This window comes from Myripristis murdjan, chromosome 3, assembly GCF_902150065.1.
Source record: "Myripristis murdjan chromosome 3, fMyrMur1.1, whole genome shotgun sequence".
Classification (NCBI taxonomy): Eukaryota; Metazoa; Chordata; class Actinopteri; order Holocentriformes; family Holocentridae; genus Myripristis; species Myripristis murdjan.
The window spans coordinates 43279641-43292678 of record NC_043982.1 but is presented as its reverse complement, the minus strand read 5'-3'; the positions used below and the strand labels follow the sequence as shown (position 1 = coordinate 43292678).

Genomic DNA, 13038 nt, shown 5'->3' with positions numbered 1-13038 from the left:
AAAAACAAGTCAGTGATAAAAAATCTAATTATACATGACATGCATTTGACATGCATTTTGCCTGGAGGAAAAGTCGTTTTAATAGACAGAAGTAAATGGGCTATAACTCCAAGTGACACTAATATTCTCCTTTAACAGAATTTGATCTTTTATTTTTATTTTTATTTTTTTTTTTTCAGTTTAGCTCCACTTTGCGGTAACTTGTACCAAAATACAAACTTTTTCAATGGGATGCACCCACTTAGAAAAATGTATCAGCTGCAGAAAATGTACTAACACTTTAGAATAATGATACCTGAATTAAGTGTATGTTAATACTTTGTGGATGATGATGAGTTAGGGCGTGTGCTAATGATTAAATCTTCAAGAATGAGTTAGAGGGAAGTGCCCAACCAATTCATTAGCATAATTCATAAGGAATAATTATTTTACATAGTTATGCATCCCTGTAACTCATCAGGCAGATGTATGGCGTCCTGCTGCAGAGGGCGAGCAGCTCAACCACACGCCCTTAACCCTGCTGCTTCCTTCAGATTTACTAACATTTTAATCATTTGGGGTAATTTTGACCGCAGTAATTTTAAACCTCCAGATAATTTAGAATAATAATTTATACCCAAGTTTATGTGTCAGGTGCTTCCTGTGTCTTGCTGACAACCTAAACATCCCTTCAAATAAAATGTAACCTCCATGTCATATGAACTGGACGGGTTCTCTCACTACCACAGGTGTGTTGTGTTACTACAGGTGTTACTACAGGTGTGTTATGTTACTACAGGTGTTGATATGTTACTACAGGTGTTACTAGAGGTATGTTATGTTACTACAGGTGTTACTACAGGTGTGTTATGTTACTACAGGTGTTACTACAGGTGTGTTATGTTACTATAGGTGTTGATATGTTACTACAGGTGTTACTACAGGTGTGTTATGTTACGTCAGGTGTTACTGCAGGTATGGTTATATTACTATTACACCTAATATAGGTGTGATATGCTACTACAGGTTACAGGGGAAGTTTTCTGAAGATTATAAATGTCATGTTATAGTCCCTCAGTGTCAAAAACAACACAAACAAATGTGTGTAAAATGTTGATATTTCTTATGTTTTATACAGCTAAAAACGCCTGAGGTCAAATTGACCCCAGAGAAAGCCCGTGTGTACAAAATGTGTTCAGGACACTGAAAACATATGATCGCGTTAGTTTTATATTGACCCACTTGTCCCCATTAAATTAGGAAAAGTCATCAAATAAAAAAAAGTTAATAATGTCTAATAATGTCTGTATGGGGCCAAACTGACCCCAAATATAATAAGAGGGTTAAATGGTAATTAATACCATTTTATGTTGTTTCATAACGAATCAGTACATTATAACAAATACTGTTAATAGTTATCTCATTCATTCTTTACAATTAAATTAATATGCCTTAAGTCATCATCATTCACACATTTGAGTATTAACATATGCTCAATTCAGGTGTAATTATAGTAGAGTGTTACAGAAAATGTTTTCACACAGCAACTGAACCAACTGGTGGAAATACAAATATCACCGGGGGCACCAACTCTTCAGACCCGGTCCCGGTGTTCCTGTTAGCCGGCCTGTTGTGAATGCCTCTCATCTGAGTCCCACACCACATTTTAGGTTATGCCCACACACACACACACACACACACACACACACACACACACACACACACACACACACACACACACACACACACACACACACACACACTGCAGCCACAATCCAAACTTCCGTGTGACTCCACACCCTGTTTTCCGGGGAGCCGGTACGGATCAGATCCAGCCCTTCAACACGCCGCTCTTACGTCCCGTCCGTGAGCAGAGAGCTGGCCGCGGCGCAGATTTCTCCTTCACAGTCGGATCTTCGTATCTTTTTTTTCTCTCCTGCTCGACTCTTGTTGTCCTTCTGTGCGCCTTGACACACACCGGAGGAGGAAAATCGGCGCTTTTCGGTCACCGCGCAGTATTCGTCCGCGTATTTTTTTTTCTCGCGCTGCGCCTCCGTGGCAATGGATTGATTTCGGTGTTTTTTTTTTTTCTCCTCCGACCCCTGCCTCGACCAAGTTGAGAAAACAGTCTGCCTGCCTAACCTGAGTCGGTTTCTCTCTCTCTCTCTCTCTCTCTCTCTCCCTCTCTCTCTCCCTCTCTCTCCTCTATGTTTCATCCGGCCAGTTTTCAGAGTCGCTGGTTCCGATGTCTGTGCGTTTCGTAGGGTGAGACTTTGAACTTTTTTCTCCTTCTCTTCGACTCTTCCCTGGGAGTGTATTATTTGCAGGAGGTGGACGGGGGATTTTAAAGGATTTCTTAACCCTTTTTTATTTTCTTTTTCTTTTTTTTTTTCAATCCACACATTTTTCTTCCTTCCTTCGCTGGGGTTGCCGAAGCCTGCAAAGATTTATTTGTGAAAAGTGATGGCCGAGCGGGGAGCTCTGTCGCTCCTCTCTCTCCTCTGTCTCACCTTTCTCTACGCGGCGACCACCGTGGCAAAGCATGTCGACAAAGGTAAATGCTTTCAAGAATGATACTCTGTCGCTGTTTGTGTGTACATATATGTTGTGTGTGTGTGTGTGTGTGTGTGTTTTTTCCGCCTCGGTTGGAAGTTACATTGTATCACGAGGTAGAAAAAAGCCCGGACTAGTGCGAGCTACCGGCTGAAAAGCAGACATGGACTCGGGCGGCTGGTGGGCGCACAGCTAAGCGGCTAATTCAGCCGTATTTCCACCGAAGTCACACACACACACACACACTCTCACACACACATACACACACACACACACACACACACACACACACACACCCTCTCTGGTTCTTCCAAGTTTAAAAGAACTGGTCTACTTTTTGCGTAACCTGCACACCGCTGCGCCCCGGAGCAGCCTTGTGGAGCAACACGCTTCTCCTCTGGGTCCTTTTGTCTGCACACGGCTGCTCCATCTGAACTGTTGATAGTTTTTCTTTTCTTTTTTTTTTTTTTTCCTCCCCCCTGTTTGCCTTTCACATGATTTATGGACCCAACCTGCCTTTTACAGCGGCTTCACCCACATTTCCGTTCACCGTGTTGATTAGGGGAAGCCAGGTGGAGTGATTTTTTTTTTTTTTTTATGCATTGAAGTCATCCATTTGTCTGGGCTGTATTGAACACTGTAGCCATGGCATTGCAAAGGATGGCAGGAACTTGCATCTGGGAGAAAAAAAAAATCACACACACACACACACATACACTGCAAGAAGAGTCATTAGGACTCACTGTCAGGTAATAAGCCTGCATCATCAGTCCAGCAGACATCTCATTACCTGGGCGTCAATACACGTTTAGCTGATGGATAAACAGAACCCAATTCATTTGCCTCTGTTAATTGTTTTGAACTGGGAGCTCGGCACTGCGGGCTGTGTCTCGGCTCCGCTCTTATGAAACCCATGTCAACTGGAGCTGCTGTTGTGAGATGATTCACTCGTTTTCTTGTTCTCCCTCTCCATATGTGTGTGCTTGTGTGTGTGTGTGTGTGTGTTTTCAAGCCATCAGATATTGACCTGGGCCCCCTGTTTCAGCAGAACACACCGCAGTCTGTTGCAGGCACTCAAAGGCATGAGTGGCTCAGATAAATTGAAGGACCGTGGAAAAAGAAAAAAAAAAAAAAAAAGAAACAGCACACACATGCCCTTATCACATACCTGATCATCACAAAGACATATCTGTATCATTTAAGCTGTTAGACTTCTTTATCGAACGCTGCAGCGGGTAGCCTGGAGAATAATGGATAACCTGACTGTAATGCAACATGGCCCAATTGTTGTTGTTTTTTTGTTTGTTTGTTTGTTTGGGGTTTTTTTTTTTTTTTTACTCTCCATCATTTTCATGATATGCAAAATAGGTGTATGTCAAAAAAAAAAAAAAAAGACAGTCTGCATGCCTTTGAAAGTATGTTGGGTTTTTTTTTTCATACGGGATAAAAAGAATGAACGTGGAGAGAAGACAGGCTTTGGACTGACGGGCCTCAGCTAGCTGTTGGGCTCTGTTGCGTGTGGAGGCTGATGAAAGACCCTCTCCTGCATGAAAAGCGCTCTGCAGTGGTGGAAGGGAAGGGGAGAGGAGAGAGAGAGAGGGAGAGGGAGAGAGAGAGAGAGAAAAAAAGCCCCTCCTTGGCTTTGCTGGAGATCAGTACAAAAGAGAGAGATGGGGGTAGGGTGAAATGGGCCGACTGTCTGGAAAGTAATAAAACCAGGAGATTAAGGGGACCGGGGAGTTCCTTTGGGAGCTCTGATTGATTCCAGAGAATTGGACTGGGACCCACACGCGGAGAGAGTCTCAAATTACTAATTGTGGGGTCCCCCTCACTGAAAATATCTGTTTATTCAAAACACATTTCTTTGAGGTCCTGAGCCCTTTGCAAAGCAGGACTGCGGCCAGAACTTGTCTTTATCAAAGTTGGCAGAGTTGCAGCCCGAGCTTAAAGAGTTTCAATCTGTCTCCTTTTCCTCATTTGGTTTCCATCTGAGTCTTGGGACGGGCATAATGGATAGGTTGACTTTTTTTTTCCTGTTGTTTTTTTGTTCTACTTTGAAATAGCTTGAAAAAGTTCAGCTGTGTTGAGGGAGTCAAATTCCCGCCGCATTGCTACCATTCTTGCCATTTCCTCCATTGCAACTCCCCCAAAAGTTTGTAAAACTCTGAGATTCCAATAAAAGTTGGTCTTTGTAAACACCTCCCTGTCAGAGGAGTGTAAAATCCATTTAGGCTCTATCTTATCTCTGTAATCCTGCTGGGGGAGAATTGTGTGCTGATTGTCTCCCAGTGGACAATGCAAATAGCTCGCTGAAATGTGTAAACATTTGGCAACCCCGTCTGCTCCCACAGACCACTCTCCAGGGTCTTATCCTCGCAGACCACCTCGGCTGCAACGCGGCCCAGACTTTTAAAAACAACCAGCGTTTTCTTTGGCGTATTTAAGGGCTTTTCTGTGGACTCCACAGCTAAGAACATGATTTACTGCCTCGGTGTTGTTGTGTTTGGAAAGCCGTGGTGGTCCTGCGTGAGGTGGCATGTGAGGAAGGTAGCTGGAAAGTTTTAAAGTGGGATTTTGTTGATTACAATGTTCAATGCAGAACGATAATTCACATATGGTTCTGATTTCAGCGGGTAATCATGATGCAGGTTATAAAGTAAATTGATAAACTGGTAAGTAGGGCTGCAGCTAATATGTTTTCATGGTCTGTTAATCTGCCATTTTTTTTTTTGATTACTCATTACATCTTTCAAATGTTAAAACTAATGACATTGACTGGCAAAAAAAAAAAAACCTTACATTTTGTAAAAACACGTAGAAAGGAGGTCATCCCATACATTGCAGTAACTTTTTGCTTTTGCTTACTTTCAGTTTGTATTCATTAAAGAACTGCGTTTTTTTAGTAAATAAAATTGGGAAGTTTTGCAGGTTCCCAGCAGCGTGCAGGACAGCCCCCCCTCTGCATTTGGTTTGTTTTTCTTCCTCCACACCTTCATCAAGACATCTCAGAAGTTGTTCGTTGGCATTTTGTAGTGAAATGAAACTGAGAAAAGCGAGTTGTTCTCAGCATTCTTAGGCTATAACTGACAAATGTTTGGTATTTTCGCTGTTTAACTTCTTTCACCCTGCCTCCATTTTTTAAAGACCCATTTTAGGCGGGGACATGCATCTTGAGGGGGAAATAAAAGGTCAACAGCAGATGCCAAATAGAAGTGGTATTCATCATCTGAAGGCTGAGAACCTGAAGTATTGCAGAATTAGCACTGTGTGTCACATTATTCTAGTCATAAATCTGTAATAAATGGGTTTTTTTAGGCGCCTATTCAAATTTTGAAAGTTCATAGTGCTTATGGGTTTAGAAGATTATGATAGGAGCAAATGAAAGCCATTCCCATTCATACACGTCTCATAAGTTTGTGCAGCAGTTCTCGGGTTGATACCATTTGTTACACAGATTTGGTGCAAAATTGAACTACTTTTGACCAGTCGTTGATAAAAAAAAAAATGGTCACAAATCCTTCCAAAATACCACATTAGGTCATCAAAAGGACCACCATAGAAAAATTCATTCTTTGATCGACTATTAAAACTTTTGACATTTGGAGAGTTTTGTAAGAATTGCGTTTTTTAGCGATTGGATGGCGAGCAGTTCTGTTTTGGAAATGTCTCAGAGACTTACCCTTGTTGTCAGTCTATGTGGAAAACCAGACGTCCTCTGAACGGCCTCGCTCTCTAGTTTGTGGCTGTAAAATTTGATGAGGCTGTGATTCTCCTAGAGGTCACTATAGGTCATGTTATACAGGGACGTCCAGTTTGACAAAATGCTCTGCCTGCAGTGAAATGGCTGCTATGGGGGCCAACATCATCACACAGGAATCAAATGAGGCTCAGCTTTCCAGTCAAAGCCAACTGATGCAGCTCCAAGACTGTTTAGGCCACAAGAACACATGTGGACTGCAGGGTTTGGGGCCCAAACTGCATGGGATTAGCAGAAGGTGGGCGTGCAACCCATTTTCATTTAGACGTCTTAAGGTGAGAGGTCCAGGGTTTCTAGTTTCATTCTTTAAAACAGCCTCTGACAGACGGCATGTTGGCCCAGGACACCGGGGTCCATCTCAGATTTTAAGAGGTTAAGATAAGATATTCCTTTATTAGTCCCACAGTGGGGAAATTTCCAGCATTACAGCAGCAAAGTGGATAGCAAAATATGAAGCATCATAAATAAATAGCAACAAGCAATATAAACACTATAAACAAGGAATACAGTACAATTTAAACAACGGAATTACACAATAAAGTGAACAATAAATAAATAAATGACTGAAAGGATTAATCAATTCTAAAAAATTATAATCAATTGATTAATTTTTGCACCTCTACTGGAAAGATGTCGGTCTATAAATTAATTTTCCCAGTTCATCTTAAAGCTTGAGATGGTCGGGTGAATCTCAGCCACATGTCGGCATCGTCTTGTGACAAGTTTGCACAGGTGTCATGCAGACTCAGCCTGCTGTCTCTGCCATACCCTGTGCTGTTTACTGATCATTTATTTATGGGCTCCAATCGCTCATAAAGTCCTAATGACCTCCCTCCACCGAGAGACGGATAATTGCGCACTTGGCCAAGTGTTTGATTCATCTGCTTCCCTAATGAAACCGCCATCATTAGGAGACGCTGCTGATGATGCGCCGTGACCGGGGGAAGCAGAGGCTCGTCATCGGTGTGAGAGGTAATGGAAAGACGAGCAGTTTGAGGGCAATGCGGAAAGCAACTGTTTGCTTTTTAGCTTTGCTGCGACTCGCTGTTTCAGATGCTAAATGGAATCGCTCCGTGCTCCCATGTTTTTAAATGGTGGCAATTATTGACGTAATTTACAAGAAACGCCACAGCAGTTTATCCCATGTAATTGGCAGGAGGCGAGGCAGATCAATATTCCCGGGATAAATGGCGTCACATCTGCTGGTGCATCTTTTTTGGTGGTTGGAGGTCAGTGTAATCACCAGTGTGTGTCTGCTTTGGAGTGTTTGCTGTGGCTAGCCAGCAGGACTTTTATTGCACTAGAAGAGTAATAGAGATCTCAGCACCACGAAAATGTTTTTTTGTATTGAACCCATTAGACTACAAATCCCACCCCCGCCCCCCTGTGAGCCCCCGTGCTCACCACAGTCTGTAATGCTGAAGGGTATGACTCTGTTTTCAAATAGAGAGCCCGTGTATGTGTTCACACACCCTGAAACTTACACACATCACAATAATAATAATGATGATCTCATAATAGATAGATCATAGTTGCTATTCACCCTTCAAGTTATCGCCAGGCTTGATGATGATGATGATAACCAGCTAGTCAGGGCTGTTGAAAAGGTTAAATGTTACCTGGATCAGCTGAAACCAACAAAAATACCTCCGCTTTGGTGATTTGAAAGATGATTCTCAAGGCTAACTTTTACCGTTTTCTTGTAACCGTTTGCTCAGAAAAGGATGAATAAAAAGCATAGGTATGTGTGGAGTGACAGTAGGTTTTGATTTGTTTAAACATGATAATGAAATCTGAAATTGTGTTAGTATCATTTATCACTGAAGTGCACAGGGAAGCCTCTGCTGTTCTGTTGTGTTCCCCTTTGGCAGAATTGATTGTTCCCTGGAAGCCGAGCTGCAGTGCGGAGCGTCTGCAGGCGTCGTGCTGTCAGCCAAGACCTCCATCCTCTCCACCTTGGAAATAATGCACGTCTTGAAACATACATGATTTGATCCCCCTCACCCGCCACATCAAACTTTCATGCATCAGCTGTTAGTGTGGAGCTTTTTTTTTGCCTGTACATCATGTTACCGCTGCATAAATCCTCCTTCCACACCGCCTAGGATTTGAATCCAGAAGTTTTCTGTGTCCTCGGTGAATCCTGTTTCTTCACCGAACCTGGACGCCGTTCAAAATGCGCTGCGCTTTAACTGGCATCGTTTGTCTCGAGTGTCTGTGGAGCTCATCCACGGAGAGTCCTCGGCTGTTTTGTTACGAGATATATACTGAAAGGGTTTGCCGGCGGCTCGCTCTCTAAGTGGAAGATGGTGGTGGAGACAAGCCAAGCTCATGTCATGCTCTAAAAACCAGACCTGATCACAGACCAGTCCACGGCTCCTCCTGCCACCCCGCTAAGATGAAATTGCCTCTGTTTGCAGCGGCGTGGCAGGGAGAAACCTGGTCAAAGTCTGTTTTTTTTTTTTTTTTTTTTTTTTTTTAAACATCCCCTTAATACAGAGTGCATACCAAGCTCAACCCCTGCTCTGGTTTTGGTTTGTACTCCAAGATGTTTCTCATGGCGGTGTGAAATCTGCTTTAATTTGTCCCACATTCTTTGCTATTGTGTTCCTGTTTTTTGGATTTTGCTGTTCTGGTTTTCCTGGATTGAAAGGTTTACATTCTTATTTAAAAAAAAAATGCATAAGAATCTAAGTTTTGTTGTGTTAATCAATAGCCTTACACCATATAGACCATTTCAACAAGTGTCTTTGGAACAGTGTGGAAACCAAAGCTGGGCCACAACATGTCAGATATCAGAGACGTCGTGTCTTTCTGTTTCATTCTTTCTACAGGAATGTTCCCCAGACCTCTCACTCTGTGGGTTTCTCGCTGCCGTGTCTGAATTGTTTGCAAACCACGTTTCCTCACGATATCCGTAAAATGGAAAACATTTTGTGCTGCTGAATCTGACAAGGACTGCATTTTCGGCCACGAAAGCGTTGCATTCACTGGAGTCCATCTCTTTTGTAGAGGAAGTGCTGCTACTATCGCATTTTGTGCTTATGATTTTAAAAAGCGGGTCACATGCACCGTGTTTCTGTAATGACCAGCAACGCCACGGAGATCAAACTCTCAAAACGCTGAATGGAAACTCCCAAAACACGTCCAGTGAGTTCCACATCCGTGATCTGTGTCTTCATGTTAGGAGTTGTTGCTGTCCTAAACCATCAACTGATTAGACTGGGAAGTCTCATCTCTTTGTTGTGAACAGCAGGGATGCACAATACTGGATTTTTCTGATATGCCAATATTTTCAACCTCTTCTGGCTGATGTCAATACTCATACATCCAAATATCTTTTTCACCTAATTAAACATGAACTCTCTCCTGTAGTGGAATTGACGTTCTCATGCCCACTCTTATTGTGAAGGCTCACTAGCAGATGCAGAAATAAAATACAATGTTTTTCAATATATACACAGTCACTGGGCAAAATAAGAAAGCTACTTCAACGTAGGTTATGTAAAACGTGCCGTATTTATTTTTGAACATTTTCTCTGAAACAAAACTGTAAGAGTCCTCCTGCTGAAACAGGCTCGGACGATTCTCTCGCTGAGACGGCCCCGACTTTACCTACAGCCAGGGCAGATATGACCTATTTCACATATCAGCATGTCATATTGGCAGAAATTTTAATTTCGGGGTGCTGTGATATTTCATTTCAAAACCACTGTCAGCTGACAGCGATAGTGTGCTGATATCATTGTGTTGGTCAAAAGTCTGCTCTTGTGCTTGCCTGAAGGAAGTTGGACTCTCGGCTGTAGAGGCATTCCCGCTTTGCCAAAAAGCCGCCAGGCAGCACCTTCCCCGACTGGCTGCCCTTGGTTCTCCTTGTGCATTCTCACCATTTCCTTTCATGTATAAAGAAAAAGTGGAGCAGTGTGAACAGAGCCGTGAGCGCCACACGCTGGCCCGTGTCATGCCTCTGTCTTTCGGGGTGCCGTTGTTACGACAGCTCATTGTGAAGCTTCGGACACCGAGAATCTGTCTATCCAGCCGGCTCCTGGACGGACAGAAACACGCTCACCTTATCGATTCCCGGTTTTTCATTTCCTGCACAATTTTTAATTCTCCATCCACATGCTTTGCTCCCCAGTCCTGGTTCTGCCTCGTGTGAACGGCTCCCTGGCAGTGACCTCTGGGGATGGAGAGTCTCTTCACTTCAGGTTTGTTGTAGCTGTCACAGCGGCTCAGTGAGCGTGGCGATGTGAGAGAGAGAGGGGACTCAAAGTGTGGCTACCATTTGACAGGAGTGTAGTTTGGCCACTGTCACTGCATACACACTTCAGCTGCAAGGCAACCTCTGTTAGACAACTGCATGGACCCAGTATGGGAATTATTAAGGAACTGGCTTTTAAATAAAGAAGCCATAAAGCTTGTTTAGCTAACGGTGTAGAATGAGTGGAATATCCCCAAAAATCATCCCTCTCACCTGAGATTCAGTCCCTTTTCCAAGCCCCTCCCACTCAGGTGTGTGTGGTTCACGGGTCTCTTGTTATTCTGTATGTAAGCTAAGCTACAGTGCACGGGACACATGATTGGCACTGAGGAAGCCACGCCTCCTTGGTGTGATTGGTTGTTTGGTTTGAACAAATGAGATTACAGCCCCAGGATTTATTTTTTCAGTGCATTCAGTTTGGCTCAGTCAGCCTCTGTGTGTAACAGCGATTTGTCAAAATTATGAGGGAAAAAACTTGATAAACACTATTAATGTTCAGTGTCTTTTGTCCATAAACTGCAAAAGTGTACTGTATGTGTTTGTTGACTCGTTGTATCTTTCCGTGCTGTGTGTGATTTGAGAATTAGAGAGTCTCCTGACCTCACAAAGTGTCCAGTTTTGACGAGGTGTCAGTCCAGGAGGACGAGGTGCACGGTGATGCACAAATCCTAACATCTTTGTGCTTGACTGGGTCTTTCAAAGCAGTGCACACAATGCTGTATTGACTCTGAACAGGAAGTAAAGGAATACTTTGCTTTTCAGCCCGCTCTGTGTCCTTTCATTGTGGGCAGTGCATGCAAATGAACACTGTTTACCTTCCTTCCATGTTGCCTGCGCCCAGAGCAGCCCCGTGTGTCCCGCTCTTCCACAACAGCCCTGGTTGTGTGAACTTCCTTTGTACGTTCCTGTCTGTCTCATAGACGGCCCGGTTTTATGAAGAGACGTCTTTTCCCAGCAGTGAAGCAGCCCTTCATGTGTTCTGTAACACGGCTGTTGTTCCAGGCTGCAGCCTCAGCGGGGGACGTTCGTTTGGACGGCATGGCAGTGTCACGTCTTTGGTCGTGTAGACAAACAGCAGCAGCCAAGCCTCTGTGTTTCATTTTGTAATCAGGCCCTGTCTTTTAGAAATGCAGTATGACAGCAGAAAATGGCAGTTGTGTGCTCTGATGTAAGTAACATACAGTTACAGCAAAGAAGTATTTTCCTCTTGCCTGGCACTGGAGCCAAACCTCGTCAGGAATGGGCTTTGTGGCCTCTCCAAAGGAATCTTTGTGCAAGCTCAGCAGGACAGCGAGGACTTTTTTCCTGAAATTTTCCTCAACTTTTTTTTGGGGTTGTGCGAGCTCCTGTCGTGGTGTCCTGCCAACACTGGCAGCTGCAGAGGATTATGACACATGCAAGCTGTGCTTGTCAGATGAGCTCGGCCTAATGAGTGCTAGGCTCTGTTTTACACCGAGACCTTTTTGCAGCCCTGCTCAACAAGCAAATGAGGAGTCGGAGCTGCTCGGGGATATCTTTTGTTGTTGTTTTTGTCCGCCTGCTCTGGGGAAACTTGGAAATCAGGCCTTGATGTTCCAAAGCAGGTATATTTTCTTTTGAATGTGTTAGTCGTGCTGTAGGATCTTTTGTGAGATCTGTTTCTGTTAACACTGAAAAAGAGTCTTTGAACCTAGAGGCATTGTCCTCTAAATGCCTCTAACAGCAGACAGTTATATAAAGCTGAAGGATGAGGAACAGGAGTAACTTGGAGCTAAAACTCAAATCCTTTGCACGGAAAATGGCCGAGAACAAAATCTTAGTTATGCATAGTTGTACTTTTCTTTAAATTTAGGCTGCCCCTTAACTAATTAGCTGTTACTCCTGAGAGCATTTACTGTAATTAACCCAATTTATACTAAATGTAATTTTGAGGTGGCAGATCTCACTCTTGGCAGCAGAAGCTCTCATCGTAAATTAAGAGAGACTAATATTCTTCTCAAAAGGCTGATTAATAACCTTAATTTGATTCCACTGTACCTTCTGGAGCTCACCACTCCACCGCTCTCCGACACAAATTTATCCTCTGCCGTCTTTTTGGAGGACGTCCAGGGTGTGAAGAATTACCCTGAATTTTAAGAGGCTCTTCAGTGTTGCGGTTCACAAAGTGAAGCTGCAAAGGTGCTCGCGCTTCAAAGAGAATTTCCGAGTATTCTGAAAACAAGCGGAAAATCAATCTCACTTTCTCGGTGATTTTGTGTGTTTGTGTGTGTGTTTGTGTGCATGTGTGTGTGTGTGTGTATGGTCATTGTCCGATTTGGCTAGTGCAGTTTGGACCCCGTTAACCCTGACCCAGTTTGTCAGAATTGCTTTGATGGATCCTCTGGCCTAACACTGCCAGGGCAGAGCGGAGCGGTCTAATCTGGGGACCAAATTAACTCGTATTGTTTTCTCTAACCTCAAACATCCTCATCCTCACTCTGGACACATTCTGGCCGTATGACTGTGTATC

General features: G+C 43.5%; 1 protein-coding gene across 5 annotated transcripts in view; it reads left to right on the top strand.

The window, feature by feature from the left end:
• Positions 1 to 1854: 1854 nt before the first annotated feature.
• neo1a (neogenin 1a) overlaps positions 1855 to 13038 on the top strand; it is a 243274-nt gene continuing 232090 nt past the window's right edge. For all 5 annotated transcript variants that reach the window (XM_030046518.1, XM_030046513.1, XM_030046517.1 and 2 more), the window contains exon 1: positions 1855 to 2533. In XM_030046518.1, coding sequence (XP_029902378.1) covers positions 2443 to 2533 — 91 coding nt within the window. In that variant the 5' untranslated portion in view covers positions 1855 to 2442. The remainder of the gene's footprint in view (positions 2534 to 13038) is intronic.